Consider the following 15,575-nt stretch of genomic DNA (forward strand, 5'->3'; position numbering starts at 1 on the left):
AGTGTTTTAATAGTTTTCAGAGTGCAGATATTCCACCTCCTTGGTTAAGTTTTCTTCCTAAGCACTTTATTATTTTTGGTGCAATTTTAAATTGTTTTCTTAAATTTTTTTTAACATTTATTTATTTTTGAGACAGAGAGAGAGAGCATGAACAGGGGAGGGTCAGAGGAAGAGGGAGACATAGAATCTGAAGCAGGCTCCAGGCTCTGAGCCGTCAGCACAGAGCCCGACACGGGGCTCGAACCCACAGACCGCGAGATCATGACCTGAGCCGAAGTCGGACGCTCAACCGACTGAGCCACCCAGGGGCCCCTTAAATTGTTTTCTTAATTTCTCCTTTGGCCAGCTAATTATTCTTGTATAGAAATGCAACAGATTTCTGTATGTTAATCTCATATCCTGCAACTTTCCTGAGTTAATTTATTACTCTTAATGGTTTCTTTGTGGAGTCTTCAGGGTTTTCGTTACAGAGTATCATGTCATCTGCACATAGTGACAGTTTTATTTCTTCCTTATCAATTTAGATGCCTTTTATTTCTTTTTATTGTCTGATTTCTATGGCTAGGACTTCCAGTACTAAGTTGAATAAAAATGAATGGACATCTTTTTCTTATTCTTGATCTTAGAGGAAAAGCTGTCAGTTTTTCAACATTGAGTATGATGTTCGCTATGGGTTTGTCATATATGGCCTTTATTATGTTGATGGTGCTCCCTCTAAACTCAGTTTGAGAGTTTTTATCATGAACAGATGTTGTACTTTGTCAAATGCTCTCTCTGCATCCACTGAGATGATCACATGGGTTTCATCCTTCAATGTATTCATGTGATGTATCACCTTAATTGATTTGTGGATATTGAACCATCTTTGCATCTGTGGAATAAATTCCATTTATTCAAGGTGAATGATTCTCTTAATGTATTGTTGAATGTGGTTTGCTAGTATTTTGTTGAGGATTTTTGTATCTATATTCATCAGGAATATTAGCCTATAGTTTTTTTTTTATAGTGTTTTTATATGACTATGGTATCAGGGTAATGCTGGCCCCTTAGAATTAATTTGGAAGCTTCCTTTTGGAGTAGTTTGAAGAGAATAGGTATTAACTCTTCTGTAAATGATGGGTAGAATTCACCTTGAATCCATCTGGTCCTGGGCTTTTGTTTGTTTGAAGTTTTTGATTACTGATTCAATTTTACTACTAGCCATCAGTTCAGACTCTCTGTCTCCTCTGGATTCGGTTTTGGAAGTTTGTATGTTCCTAGGAATTTATCCATTTCTTTAGGTTGTCCAATTTGTTGGCAAAGTTTCCACTGTAAAATGAAAAATCATTTCATTGTATTTTTCCTTGTATTCCTTTGTGTTTCTGTGGTGTTATTTGTTTTTCTCTTTGATTTCTGATTTTCTCTATTTGAGTCCCACTTTTTTTTTTTTTGATGAGTATACCTAAAAGTTTATCAATTTTGTTTTTCTTTTCAAAGAACCAGCTCTTGGTTTCATTGATCTTTTCTATTTTTTAAGTCTCTATTTCATTTATTCCTGCTTTGATCTTTATTTTTTCCTTTCTTCTGCTAGCATTGGGCTTTTTTCTTCTTTTTCTGCTTCCTTTAGGTATGAGGAGAGATTGTTTCAGATTTTTCTTGTTTCTTGAGGTAGGCCTGTATTCCTATAAAGTTCCCACTTAGAACTACTTTTGCTATATCTCAATTTTGGATCATTGTGTTTTCATTTGCATTTGTCTCCATGTATTTTTTTTTTTTTTTCATTTCCACCTAGATTTCTTCACTGACACATTGGTTGTTTAGTAGTCTGTTGTTTAGCTTCCACATGATTGTGGTTGTCAGGTTTTTTCCTGTAATTGATTTCTGCTTTCATACCACTGTGGGTGGAAAGATATTTGATATGATTTCAGTCTTCTTAAATTTATTGAGACTTGTTTTGTGTCTTGACATGTGATCTTTCCTGGAGAATATTCCATGTGCATCTGAAAAGAATGTGTATTCTGTACTTTGGGGATGGATTGTTCCTATATGTATCTGCTAAGTCCATCTGGTCTAATATGTCATTCAAAGTCATTGTTTCCTTGCTGAATTTCTGCTTGGATGATTGATGTCAGTGGTGTGTTAAAGTCCCCTACTATTGTTGTGTGACTGTCAATTTCTTCCTTTATGTCTGTTAATGTTTGCTTTATGTACGTAGGTGCTCCACTGTTGGGTGCATAGATATTTACATTTGTTGTATCCCCTTATTGTATTAATTTCTTTGTCTTTATGTAATTCCCTTATTTGTCTCTTCTTACGGTCTTTGTTTCAAAGTCGGTTTTGTTTGCTAAAAGTGTTGCTAAACCTGACTTTTATTTATTTATTTATCCGCTTCTATTTGCATGGAATATCTTTTTCCATCCCCTCACTTTCAGTCTGTATGTGTCTTTAGGTATGAAGTGAGTCTCTCGTAGGCAGCATATAGATTGGTCTTGGTTTTTTATGTTTTGTCACCCGATGTATTTTGACTGGAGCATTGAGACCATTTACACTGAAAGTAATTATCAATAGATGTGGACTTATTGCCATTTTATCAATTGTTCCCCTGGTTGTTTTTGTAGTTCATCTTTGCTCTTCTTTTGTTTTCTTTCCTTGTGATTGATGACTTCCTTTAGTGTTATGCTTGGTTTTCTTTTTATTTTTTTGTATCTCTTGTAGCTTTTTGGTTTGTGGTTCCTATTTAGCATCCTAGATATATAGCCGTCCATATTAAATTGAAGGTCATTGAACACAGTCTAAAAGAACTTCATTTTTGCTCCCCCCTCCACATTTTATATACATGTTATCATATTTTACATCTTTTTGTGAGTCCCTATAACTAATTTTTTATTTTTTTAAAATTTTTTTAAATGTTTGTTTATTTTTGAGAGACGGAGAGACAGAGCACGAGCAGGGGAGGGGCAGAGAGAGAGGGAGACACAGAATTCTGGGCAGGCTCCAGGCTCTGAGCTGTCAGCACAGAGCCCGATGTGGAGCTTGAACTCATGAACCGCCAAATCATGAACGGCGAGATCATGACCTGAGCTGAATTCGGACACTTAACTGACTGAGCCACAAGGCGCCCCCTAGTTTTTTAGATATAATTGGTTTTATTACTTTTTTCTTTTAACCTTCATACTAGCTTTTGTAAGTGATTGCTCTGTATGTTTGCTTTACTCGTGAATTATTTTCCTTGCATAATTTTCTTCTAATTAAGGCATTTTCTTTCCTACTTCAGTCTCTTTAAACATTTTTTTATGAGGCTCTTTTAGTGGTGATGAACTCCTTTAACTTTTGTTTGGGAAATTCTTTATCTCCCCTTCAGTTCTGAATGATAATCTTGCCAACTGGATTATTCTTGGTATTAGGTTTTTTTTCTTTCAGCACTTTATATTTATCATGACTCTCCCTTCTGGCCTGCCAAGTTTCTGCTAAAAAAGCAGCTGATATTCTTATGAGGTTTCCCTTATATGTAACTGGTTGCTTCTCTCTTGCTGCTTTAAAAATTATCTTTATATTTAATCCTTGATATTTTAATTATTATATGTCTTGAAGTGGACCTTCTTGAGTTCACCTTGTTTGAAACACTGTGCTTTCTTCCCCACGTTGGGAAGTTTTCTGCTATTATTTCTTCAAATAAGTTTTCTGCCCCTTTCTCTTTCTCTTCTCCTTCTGGGGCCCCAATAATGTGAATGTTAGTACATTTGACGTTGTCCCAGAGGTCCCTTAATATATCTCATTGTCTATTACTATTTTTACTTTTTGTTATTCAGCTGAATACTTTTCATTACTGTTTTCCAGATCACTTATCCATTTTCTGCCTCCTCTAATCTGCTGTTGATTCCCTCTTATCTATTTTTCATTTCAGTTATGTATTCTTCAACTCTGGTTCTTATTTATGTTTTTGGTCTCTTTGTTTAAGTTCTCACTGAGCTCATCCACTTCTCTCTCCAGTCAGGTTCAGGTGAGCATTCTTACGACCATTTCTTTGAACTCTTCATCGGGTAGATTGCTTATCTCCATTTCCTTTAGTTCTTTTTCGGAGGTTTTGTCTTGTTCTTTCAGTTGGAGTATATTCCTCTGTCTCCTCATTTTGTTTGACTGCCTGTGTCTCTATGTGTTTATTTCTTCTCATGAACTTGAAGGAGTGATCTTGTGTAGGAATGTCCCCTGTGTTTTGACTGTCTGTGCCCGGCATCCTTGGCTGGCTGGCTATAGCTGCAGCTGGTACAGGCTAGGGAATGGGGCAGTCTGTGCTGAGACTTCCCTGGTGGGACGGCTGGGGCTGAAGTGGTGCAGGCCTGGGGTGTTCCATGGTGCTTTGAACCTGTGTCACCTTGGCAAGATGGCTGGAGCTTTGTGAACGCCGTCCAGGACCATCAGGTGTGTGCCACACTGGGACCATGTTGGTGGGACTGCTAGGGCCAGTGTGGGCTGAGGGTCTGGGATTTGCTGTAGCAGCAGACCAGCTAGGTGTCTCAACCCTGCTCCTGTCTGCACTATCAAGGTGAAGGGGGAATGGAAACCATGGCCCTAGCCTGTGCTGTCATCCTGGAGAGAGTTCCAGCAGCTTCCTTGCTATTTGGCAGAATTCTAGGGCCGGTACCTGTATACTCTTATTGCTTTTTTTTTTTTTTTTTTTTTTTTTGGGACAGAGAGAGACAGAGCATGAACGGGGGAGGGGCAGAGAGAGAGGGAGACACAGAATCAGAAACAGGCTCCAGGCTCCGAGCCATCAGCCCAGAGCCCGACGCGGGGCTTGAACTCACGGACCGCGAGATCGTGACCTGGCTGAAGTCGGACGCTTAACCGACTGCGCCACCCAGGCGCCCCTACTCTTATTGCTTTTTAAAACTGTGGCTTTTGGGGGGCTCCTGGGTGACTCAGTTGGTTGAGCACCTGACTCCGGCTCAGGTCATGATCTCACAGTTCGTGGGTTCAAGCCCCACGTCGGGCTCTGTGCTGACAACTCGGAGCCTGGACCCTGCTTTGGATTCTGTGTCTCCCTCTCTCTGCCCCTCCCTGGCTCACACTCTGTCTCTCTCCCTCAAAAATAAACAAACATTAAAACGTTTAAAAAAAAAAAAAGTGGCTTTTTTTTTCTGTGCCACAGAGCATCTGGAGCCAGAGTGGGCTGAGGGCCCAGGGCTCACTGACTGGCAGGCTGGCTACGGCACCTGGACCGAGCTCCCTTCTGTGCTGTAAAGGCAGAGGGTGAATGTAAACTATGACTCTCCCCAGCCCCTCCGGCTTGGAGAGAGTTCTAGCAAAGCCTCTCACTATTTGGCACAGGGCTGGTTCCTTTCTGTTCTAGTTGCCCTTTTAAACCATGGCTTTTTTTTTTCCCTGTGCCCCAGGGCTGACGAATCTGCGTCTGGCCCCTCAGTTCTATCCCTCCCAGCAGCTGACAGCACCCCGGGCAGGAAGCAGTGTTGGGGGTGGGTCTCCCTTCATCGCCATGTCTCCATCCCTCTCCTGGTTCTCTGTGCGGTCCCTCCATCCTTTGTCATGCAGGCAGCCTTCAGTCAGCCCTCAGTTCTTCATCAGGAAGATTTGCTCAGCAGGGAGGCACACATTTAATGTGTCGAGGAGGGGGAGGTGAGTTCAGGGTTCTCCTCCGTCGCCATCTTGGGCCTTCCCTCTGTGTTTAGTTTTGTATTATTTTTCTCGTCCCTCTGTTTTTTAAACTTTAGACACTCGGGAGCCCTCGGTCTCATCCCCGGCTCCAGCCCTGAGGGTCTGTGACCCTGAGCAAATCACCTCCCTTGCCAAGGTCTCAGTTAACGCACCTGTAACAAGAGGCAGCCCTCTTGAGAACCCCGTGCATTTCCCCGGCACTCGTGTCACAGTTCTGGGGCCGTGTTCACTTTCAACCTCTCATTTTTATTGTACTCTCCATGGCAACTCGAGTTTGGTAAAGGAGGCAGAGGAGCGGCTGTGACTCTCATTTTGCTTTTAAGGCACCTGAGCTGGTGGAGGGTAGCCATGGCTGACCCAGAGTGCAATGCAAGTGTCCACCTCAGATTCCAGGGCCATCCCCCCACCCTGGCTGCTGTCCACGCTGGGCCCCCTGCGGCTGCCCTGAAGCCAGCGCCAGGCAGCCCAACCCCCCGCCCCCACCTGCCCAGTCACCGCTGGACAGAGCAGGGGCCCGGGGACAGGAGGGAATGGCCCCAGATAACTGCTCTTTAGGGACTGAAGGAAGCAGACTGTTCGCTCTGTGCAGGCCCGAACCTGGGGGACGGCATCTGGGTCCTAAATCTCAGCTCGTGTGCCCAGTGCAAGGGATCCTAATTATCATAGATGTTGGCATCGTCATTTCCTGAACCACCAGTGAGTGTGTGAAAGTAGGAGGTGCCAGGAGACAGGGTCGGGTTACTCCACCTGCTCAGAGAGGCAGTTTTGTGCGGCTGTGAGAAGAAATACGCAGGGAAGAACGACCATAATGTACGTAGACAAAGGGATAAGTGTCACTCAGGTGAGGAGACCCCCAGAAAGGAGGGGATTCTCTGCACCCCGGCTTGGAGATTTATTTTATCACTAATAAAGAATAATGGCTCTGTCGAGGCCCACAGCCTGTGCTGGAGGCGGATGGGGGTGAGCTGAGCTGGAGCATCGCCTGATCCCTCAGTAGAGTCTCCGTAACATGAGAGGTGTCTGAAATCACCGTGAGAGCGGAGGGCCCCGGTGTAAATGCAGGTGGCGGGCAGGGTCCCGTCCCAGCCCGGGGAGGCGGCGAAGCGGGCAGGGGGATGCAGGGGCGGCAGGTGGTGAGCGGGAGGTGCCCTCCGCGTCTCCACCAGCCTTCTCCTCCTTTGCAGTTGACTTGGAGCAGGTCTGGGAGCTGGATTCCCTGGAGTACCTCGAGGCGCTGGAGTGCGTGACCGAGCGCCTGGAGAGCCGTGTCAACTTCTGCAAGGCCCACCTCATGATGGTCACCTGCTTCGACATCACTTCCCGGCGCCGGTGAGGCGCCGGCCTGGCCTGCCAGCCCCTGGCCCCCCGGGACCCCACAGCCAGCCCCTCTCCTGGCCCTTGGTGCCGGCGGCTGGGACACAGCAGAAGGAGGATGAAGGTTGGTGCAAGTCTGGAGTGAGCGCTGAGCGGGAGGCAGTTTTCTGGTGTTTTCTGTAGGAAAGGTGCGAACACCGCGCGTGTGGGAGGAGGAAACGATGGAAAGCCCAAGGACGTGGAAGCCCCGTGAGACTGAAAAAGCACTTTGAGGAACTTTCAAGAACTTGTTTATACAGGGGTCCTGCTGGCAAGAGACCTCTCTCTTCTCTGGCTTTGTGGGAAGGGGCGAGGGTGCACACAGGATCGCTGTCGGGAGCGAGACCGGAACAGCGGATTCCCCAGAGCGACTGATTAAGTGCCTTGCAAATCTTTATTATCCAAACCTTTCTGTTCATACTTTCTCGTGTCCAGACGGTGCTGGTCCAGACGGAAACAACCACAAAACAAAACAAGCCCCATGCGTTTTTTGAAATGTATTTGCAGCTCGTTTTCTCTTGGTGTTTGATCCGATTTCTGACTTGCTGTTTCTACGTAAGTAGTGTTTGTAGATCTGTTCCCTAATCGGTATTGCTTATGAATAAATGTTAACTGTCCTTTACGGTTCTTCCGCTAAGGCCACTTGCACAGAGCATAGGGGCTGCACGGGCACAAGCCAGTGTGTCTCCAGAGAAGGTCGGAACAACAGGTGACGCTCGATGCCACCCCGCAGCAGGGGGCAGGGGCAGCGGGCGGACTCGTGGGGCAGGTGCACGTGGGCTCAAGAGAACGGGAGAGGCGACGGGGGCCGCGTTTTGAAGGGAAAAGAAGCCTGTGTGACCCGGGCCTTACGTGCCCTTGGAGAGGGATGTTTGTTGCTGACGACACATCTTCACCTTCCTGATGCGTGTGCTCGTTCCTTTGCCCACAAACCCAGGGTTTTTCATGGCCCTCAAAACATTCTCCATGGTCGTTTTGATTCCAAAGACTGGATTGAGAGCTTGAACCAACTCAAGAGAGCCATACTTTTTGTTCTCCAGTCTTGCGAGTTTGTTAGAAGCAGGGATCTTCCCCAGTTGAGAGAATGTACTCAGAGACTCAACAGTATGGGTTCAGAATAACAAAGGAGGTTGGGATCACACCACGGCTCTGTTGTCCAGGGTGCTGCTTCAGTGCAAACGGTCCCCAGTCTCCCATGTCCCGAGGCCTCCATCCCTAGAAAGGACAGGCTCATCCCCTCGGGCCTGGCACCGGAAGGCGGAGAGGTTTCCTGTGGTGAACCACACCCCCCTGGAGAGCCAGGGCCCGGGGCTTTTGTCCAGGTCTTAGGTCCCAGCGACGTAGGACCTAAGCCTCAGATTGAGATGTTCATTCTACCACGACCCCCCCCTTAGGGACTCTCATACCCACTGTAGTGATGGAACCCCAAGGCACCGAGTGGTCAGCGGATTATCTGAGACCAGCTGTGGAGGAGCAGCGGCCTCCTCTTACCTCCCAGGTCAGGGCCCTCGCCTGCTCATGGTTAAGAGGGCTCAGCCTCTCAGAGAATACTACCCACGTTTGCCCTCAAATGCAGCATAGCATCAGGAGCCTATTTCTAGGCTAGACAGCCCCTGCTACCCAGCACCTCAGCCCCAGCTGCCCCCCAAGGAAATAGACCTGTGCGCGTCTGTGCTGGCAAAACTCAGCCAAACTCGGTACATAGGAACCGAGGTCTCGTGAGCCCGGCTACCTGACCCTTTACTGGCCAGGACAGGCACAGATGGCGCTGACGGCTCGAGTGTTTGGAAGTCAGCCCCCTAGACTGGAAGCCAGCCTCATGGATGACAAGTCGAGCTCCACATTGTCAGAGCCTGCTCCTACACGGAGGGACACGCAGGATACGGTCTCATCGGAGAGCCTGATGGGCAGAAACATGGTGGAAGTGTTCAGGAATGGACCGATCTCCCTAGTTTAACAAGTCTGTCTGTCACCTGGGGAAGCAGGGCCTCCCCACCCCACTCCTCAGCCTTAACCCCAGCCTACGGGGCAGTGCAAGGCTCTGGCCACGCCTCTGGTCTCACAGCACCTGTACGAACAGACTTGTTCAATGGCAATGTTGTGGAAGCTTCTGGATCTTGGCCAAGGGATGCCCATCTTCTGAGCCTTGAGTTTGCATCCCCTTGGGTTTCTGCTCTGAAATATACTGCTTCATGCAAAGCCTTTAATTGGGGAGTTGTCAAAAGTGAGTATTCTGGTCTTCGTTGGAAACAAATCACTTGACGAGCACCCCGTGTGCTCAGCATTTTCCCCGGTGCGTCACCCCCAGCTTCCAGGTCACCACACTGCGCAGGCTTCCCCAGGCAAGGGGGTGCTGATGCTTTCCCTGGAGTGAGGCCAAGTGGAAACATCTACAGAAACTTAAAATCTCAATTAGTGGAATCTTTCCTCCTACCGAAGCCTGCTTTCGTACATTGGTAGCAACTCCACAAGAGAGCAAAAGCATTGAGTGAAACCAAGAGCTATCTCACTGAGTCCAGTTGGCCTCCCCAGGATGCCATGCCATGGAACGTCTCGCGGGATGTCGTCAGCCAGGCTGAGGACTACAACTTTGTGTGGAGGTTGTCCATTCTGGCTTTTTCTTTTCTTTCTCTTTCATTCTTTTAAACCTACGTAAGCTGCAAACATCTTCGTGTACCTAGTATTGATTAATTATGTGAAGACGTCATGAATTTCATGCTGTCACGTGCTGGTTCCTGGTTCTACCTGTGAGTTGACTATAGAGGATGCTGTTCGGGCACAAAAGAAAGCAGGTGTGAGCAACTATCCCACTAATTGAAGAATGCCTTGTTGAATGACCAGATAAGTGGTTCCACATTTTGGTCTTGGTGACAGATAACCCAAGAAGGCAAGGAAAATGGCACAGAACTCCCATTATCCACACATAGAAGGACCGGAAACTTCTTATTTGAAATTAACGTTTCGATGCATAAAGCCTTAATTCCTCGTCTGAAATCTGCCCTCCACCCTCCAAATAGTTTAGCGTGAGGTGTAGCATTAAGCAGAACAAAACGCAGACAGACAAAGACAAAAGGGAAGTAGTGATATTGTTTCCCGCGGAGTAAATCCATCTTGCTTTTCATGATGCTGCTTTGTGCTGTGACAGAGTGACAGTTGGCTTTATCCCAGGCTTCCGGTCCCCACCTGAGAGCTGCAACCTTTGATCTTCTTGTCCTTGAATTCCTCCCTCCATCACGGAGAAGCTGTCGCTAACTTTCATCTCTTCCAGATTCGAAATCAGAACACCGCGTTCGTTGTTTTATCTTGTGTTGCTATTCTGAACACGGGGAAGTTGGTGCAGATGCGGGGAGGGGGGGAAGGGTCATACAAGGGACCCTGAGCTGGGGGGTGGAGAAGGGGGAGAAGATGGCAGCCCAGCGCAGGGAACCCCGCAGGCAAGAATCTGGCCAGTTGTCAGAAATTAGTCTTGAGCTTGAAGTCTGTGCTCCTGGAAGATGGCAGTGGCTTCACCGTGGCCACAAATACCATCCGGGAAGGTGGTTCCAAAGGTCCGACACATGCATTCACATCTTGTGCCTGTTCTTAGATTTCTGTTCGTGAAGGGCAAGGGGCCCTTCTTCTCTGGGCTTCAGATTCTAAAGCTGATGGTGAATTTGGATTAATCCGTAACCCTTAAGTGTCACCGTGTGAAAGCAGTTCACTGACCTGGGCTTCGTGGGACCGAGAGCCAGGCTTCCAAGAGCCGACCGACTGTGGCCGACTGTGCAGACACAGTGGCCAGTCTCATTAGCCACGGCTGATGCGTAGTTGAGGCACCCCAAAAGCTATGCAGTGAATGTTTTAAAGTTCCTTATTCCCAAAAGGATTTCAGGCTGCAAAAGAAATTACTGAAGATGAGTCCATGTCACAATTGAAACCGGAAGAAATCAAGAAGAATGTACTATTTTTCTTTCCTTCTGGAATATTCACGCACTCTGAGCATATCCTAAAGGATTTCCTCGCTTTTAAAGGCAACATCTTTTCAACCCTGAAACCATGTCAAGTAAGAAAGAGGTTGAAAGTCTTGTCACAACTAGTTGATGCTAAATAAACTGCCCAGTCCCGCCGTCCCCGGGGTCTCCCTGACACTGCCTGGCGTCCCGCGACGGAGGGACGCTCCTCACCACTGCCACATGAGAGACCTGGCTGCACCGAGAAAGCCCAGCACGGCCCACTGTCTGTCCCACATGAAACAAAGCCAGATACCCAGTTTCACGGACACTGCCAACAAATGGTCTAAAGGGGTTTTGGAGTTGGGGGGTGGGAGGTGGTCAAGAAACAGGCGGTAGAAAAACTGTGTTTCTCTGGACTATAATATCTCTTTCCCCCTCCTTCAGCAGATATCCATCAACATTTGTGGGTAAGAACTCACAAATTTGTGTCACTTAGCAATTTTCCCGACAAAAATACATATATATATTTTTTAAATTACAAACTGTTCATTTCCAGATAAAAGCCCAATTCCAACCCAGGAGAAGCCTGTGTAGCTCAAGCCCTTCTTGTCAAAAAAGTTCTTGTCCATTCATAGAAGCTAGTTTATTCGTTCCTGAACAAACACATTCTGCTTTTGGGTGGCCGTCCTCAGAACCGGAAATGATGTCATAATATCGGACCCAGAATGGCGCTCGAGGCGGTAGAGAGCCTTCAGTGCACCCAGTGAACACTCTCCAGACGGACTTGTGCCCGTGCGTGGACTTGTGCCCGTGAGTGCGTGGCCCTCACCCGTCTGCTTCACGCAGACACAGCTAAGAGGGCTCATGGCTTCATTCCCCCCACGGCTAACCAACAGCCCACGGTCATGCTCAACCTAGGAGGAAGTTTAATTTCTTTGCAAACTCAGGATATTGTTTTATAGCATCACTTGTGTTTTATCCTTTACTTATACATCACACTTGGAGACGCTATCCAAGTGCTATGCATTAAAGTGTAAGTTGGGGGCATTGGCTGTTGTTTCCCCGCCCTCTAGTGAGGTCTGCTGATGGCGACACGGGCCCCGGGGAGGAAAGATAGATAAATCTGGAGAGCAGGGATTAGGATCCAATCCTCAAAGTACAGGGCTAAGTTCAAAATCTAAGCTGTTTCTATAGCGAATAGCTGAGGGGGGAAAGGTCCCTTCAGTTTGAATTTGATGATAATGGGCTTGGAAATTGGCCTCCACAGGCCTGGACGGAATACCTGAGAATTCTGAGGAAAGTGTGGACGGTAGTAGGTTGTCGCCGTCCCCAGGGAGCCCCACCTACCCGCCAGGCGCTACGGAAGGGGGTTTGGGAAAGCGACCAGATCTCCTTCCCCTGGATGTGGATAGTACCTGTTTTTCCTGGAGAAACCAAAGCACTTTACTGAGTCTTGCAGCCCGTAATACTTAAGGCATCTTGTCCCCTCCCTGGGTCCCTGAGAGGCAGAGAGGGGCTGGGGTCAGTAGTCTCATTTGAGAGGCAGCTATACCTAGGAGAAAAGCCGTGAGCCAGGAGTAAGGAAGCCGGGGGCCAGGCCCCGTTCCCTCCCTCGCTATGCAACCTTGGGCCAGTGGCTCCACTTTGCCGGGCCTCGGGCTCCCCAGCGGGAGATCGGGGGTCACCATAGCTGCCCTTCTGGGATAGTGTGGAGAGAAAATGGTATCATCGGTGGGAAGTGCTTTGAAGAAATTCAAGCTCTGTGTTAGGAGCTGGGGATAATCATTTATACACGAGGAAACCGAAGTCAAGAGTCCGTGAGCGGCCCAAGTCCACAGAGTAGTTTTATAGCGGAACGTGACTTGAGTCCGGCATCTTGGGCTCTTCCTGTGAGGTGTGTGAGTACGTGAACGTCCGTCATGCCTCCGTGCTGGCGCTCATGTGTGCACGGGGCGTAGATGGGGGCATGTGTACAGGAAGGGATGTGACGCGATGGAACAGCATAGGACCGAAAACCGGAGTTCTGAGTCCAGTTTTGTCAAAAGTCCTATGGCCTCGGCCACACTCCCTAACTCCGTTTTCTAATCTGTAACACGAGGACATTGTGCTAAACGATTGTCGTGGTTCCTGCCGCTCTCGTCATGTATGTATGTATATAGAGATATGCTTATCTGTAGAAATGGGCCGGTTTGGAAATTGGAGACAAGGCCTGCCAAGTCATTTATTGTATCAGAAACAGCCAGTTCTCGGACACGTCCACCAAATCTTGTTTCCAAATTCGATGGTAGTATTTAACGTCGTCGTTTTAAATTCACTGTTTGGATAAAAGATTGGTGCCGTTTGAAAAAATCAAGTTCTTCAGCTTACGAGTGTTTGCCGTTAAAACTTTTTAATAAAGGTCACTTGTTAAAGTCTGAAATTCACCGATTCTGTACTTGGGCAGGTCCCAGCAACCTATGTGCAGACAGGCTGGGTTTTGTGTATGGGCCCTCACGTAGCTATATACAAGTTAGCTGCTGGCTTGAGCATGATGAATATGAGCAGTCTACCCGGAGAACAGTCTGGAAAAGGAGGTTCTAGTTCTCAAAAACTGATGACATGAATCCATGAAGCTGTGTGCCATTTGCAATGTGAAGATAGTGTTTGCCGGCTATGATCTCGGACCTTTTGTGGCATATGAGGTGTAAAATGTTGTCAAAAAAAGAATCTGGTGTTTAAAAAGAATCAAACTACAGTGGCATTAAATGTTCACTTCTCTTCTACTCAGAGTCCTGGATGCCTCTCTATCCAATGTATCCTGTTCAGAGGGGAAAACAGTTCAGGGTCTGGGAGGAGGGTTCTGCACACTAGAGCAATCCCTTGGCTGGGGGTTTTCTCCCGGTCCCCTAGGGAGCTCCCGGGATGGGGCCTGCCTTATTCCGCTGTGGGGCTGGCCTCCAAGTTCAGATGCTCGGCCGGGGCCAGGTGCACGTGGGGGTTGGTTGAGTCACAGAGCTCCCCCCACCCCCTCACTGTTCGGCCTCCCTGAGGGTCAGCCGCTGGGCTGGGGTCACACGTGTGAGTGTGGAGAGGCGTGGTCTTGATGTGGTATTTTCGTTGGCACAGTGCCTCTGCGCGGCCCGGTGTCGGGGGCTTGCACAGGGTAGAGACGCTCTCAGTCCGGCCTGGGCTGGACACACAACCCCTTGTCACAACCGTGCTGGTGTGAGCTGCAACCGGGTGCACTCAGGTAAGAAAGCAAAACGAGATCAGAGCCTAAGAAAAGGTCTCCGAGAGTACCCCTCCCGGGCAAGGACAGTCTCGTCCCGTCCCGACCCCTGAGGAGCAGCGAGGCACTTGCCAAGATGTTGGTACCACATGCGTGCACACATCCGCGTGCTCCTCCCCCCTCCCGCGAGAGAGGGCAGCCGGCCGCTCAGAGCAAACACAACGCGGCCCTGCTCTGACTCCAGGTCTCCTACCCGGCAGTGTGGGCCTGGCACCCTCACCTCCCAGGCTCCCCGCCATTCTCCCCGAATCATGCACCAGACCTTCCTGGGCCCCCTTTGGGCCACTCCAGGCAGAAGCCATAAGTTCTTGAGAAGCTGTAAGCCATAAGCCATAAGGGTTTTCTAGAAATGATGCCTTCAATAGAAGGACAGTGGAGGCGTTGCCTGACCCTGAGCACCGCCCCACCCCTCCCCGAGAGAAGAGAGCATCCAGAACTGGTTCCAACCCCCTCACTCCTAACTTTGGGAAGAAATGGTCCAAATGTATGATCTTACTGTATTTGTCTCTAAAACCATTAAACTCTCAGAATTGTTCCTAGTGTTACTCTTATTCTTTTTCCCTTTTGATCCTGCGTTTTCATCTCAGAACATGAACACTCTGTCCACCATGGCACCCTCTTCCAGATGCCCCTGGACACTGGAAGGCCATAGAAATGGAGCAAGGCAACACCATTTATGGCAATAGGAGATTGGGCCGTCCTTGCACCTGCATGGAGAACAGTGTCTCTGTGTCTGACGCTTCCACTTGCTCTTCCAGGTGAAGGCTTAGTTTCTAGAAAACTCTTATATAGAGCACTTGGAGTGTAAATGCTTTGGCCTGTCAGCAGCTGGTGTGTTCCCAGCACCCATGGGAGCCTCTCGTTCTTCTATATCTTCGTCTAGAACAGAGTCTGGGATGTAGTGGGTACTCAAGCAATATTAATTGGATGGATGGATGGATGGATGGATGGAAGGAAGGAAACGGAAGGAGGATGGATGGAAGGTTGGAAGGACAGATGGATGGATGGCTAAATGGGTGGATGGATGGATAAATGGGTGGGTGGATGGTTGGATGAATGGTTGGACGGATGGACGGGTGGGCGGATGGATAGATGGATGACCTTTGGGAGAAGAAGACAGAACAGAAAACACCTGGGCAGAAGTCTGCTGAGATTTCCAACACCCTTAACAAAAGGACCCGAGGTCTGCATTTGCAAATGCCCAGTTGGGATTAAGTCCCCAGTTCACAGTGCAGTAGAAGCACCAGGCCCAACACTGGGTCAAACCCATGCCCTTGGTTCAATACGTACATAGCCTTGACCTCCCAACCACTTACCAGCCTTGGCTTCTGGCCTCCTGAAGCCTTTCTCTCCAAGACTGCTCAAGCACT

At 48.2% G+C, this 15,575-nt stretch overlaps 1 protein-coding gene across 1 annotated transcript in view; it reads left to right on the top strand.

The window, feature by feature from the left end:
* KIF26B (kinesin family member 26B) overlaps positions 1-6,985 on the top strand; it is a 468,028-nt gene extending 461,043 nt beyond the window's left edge. The window contains 1 exon segment of the mRNA XM_047077348.1: positions 6,837-6,985. Within this exon segment, the coding sequence (XP_046933304.1) occupies positions 6,837-6,985 (149 nt within the window).
* The last annotated feature ends 8,590 nt before the right edge of the window (positions 6,986-15,575 follow it).

This window comes from Lynx rufus, unplaced genomic scaffold, assembly GCF_022079265.1.
Source record: "Lynx rufus isolate CCGP_SWC_20201006 ecotype Redwood Valley unplaced genomic scaffold, mLynRuf1.p SCAF_15, whole genome shotgun sequence".
NCBI classification, from domain to species: Eukaryota; Metazoa; Chordata; class Mammalia; order Carnivora; family Felidae; genus Lynx; species Lynx rufus.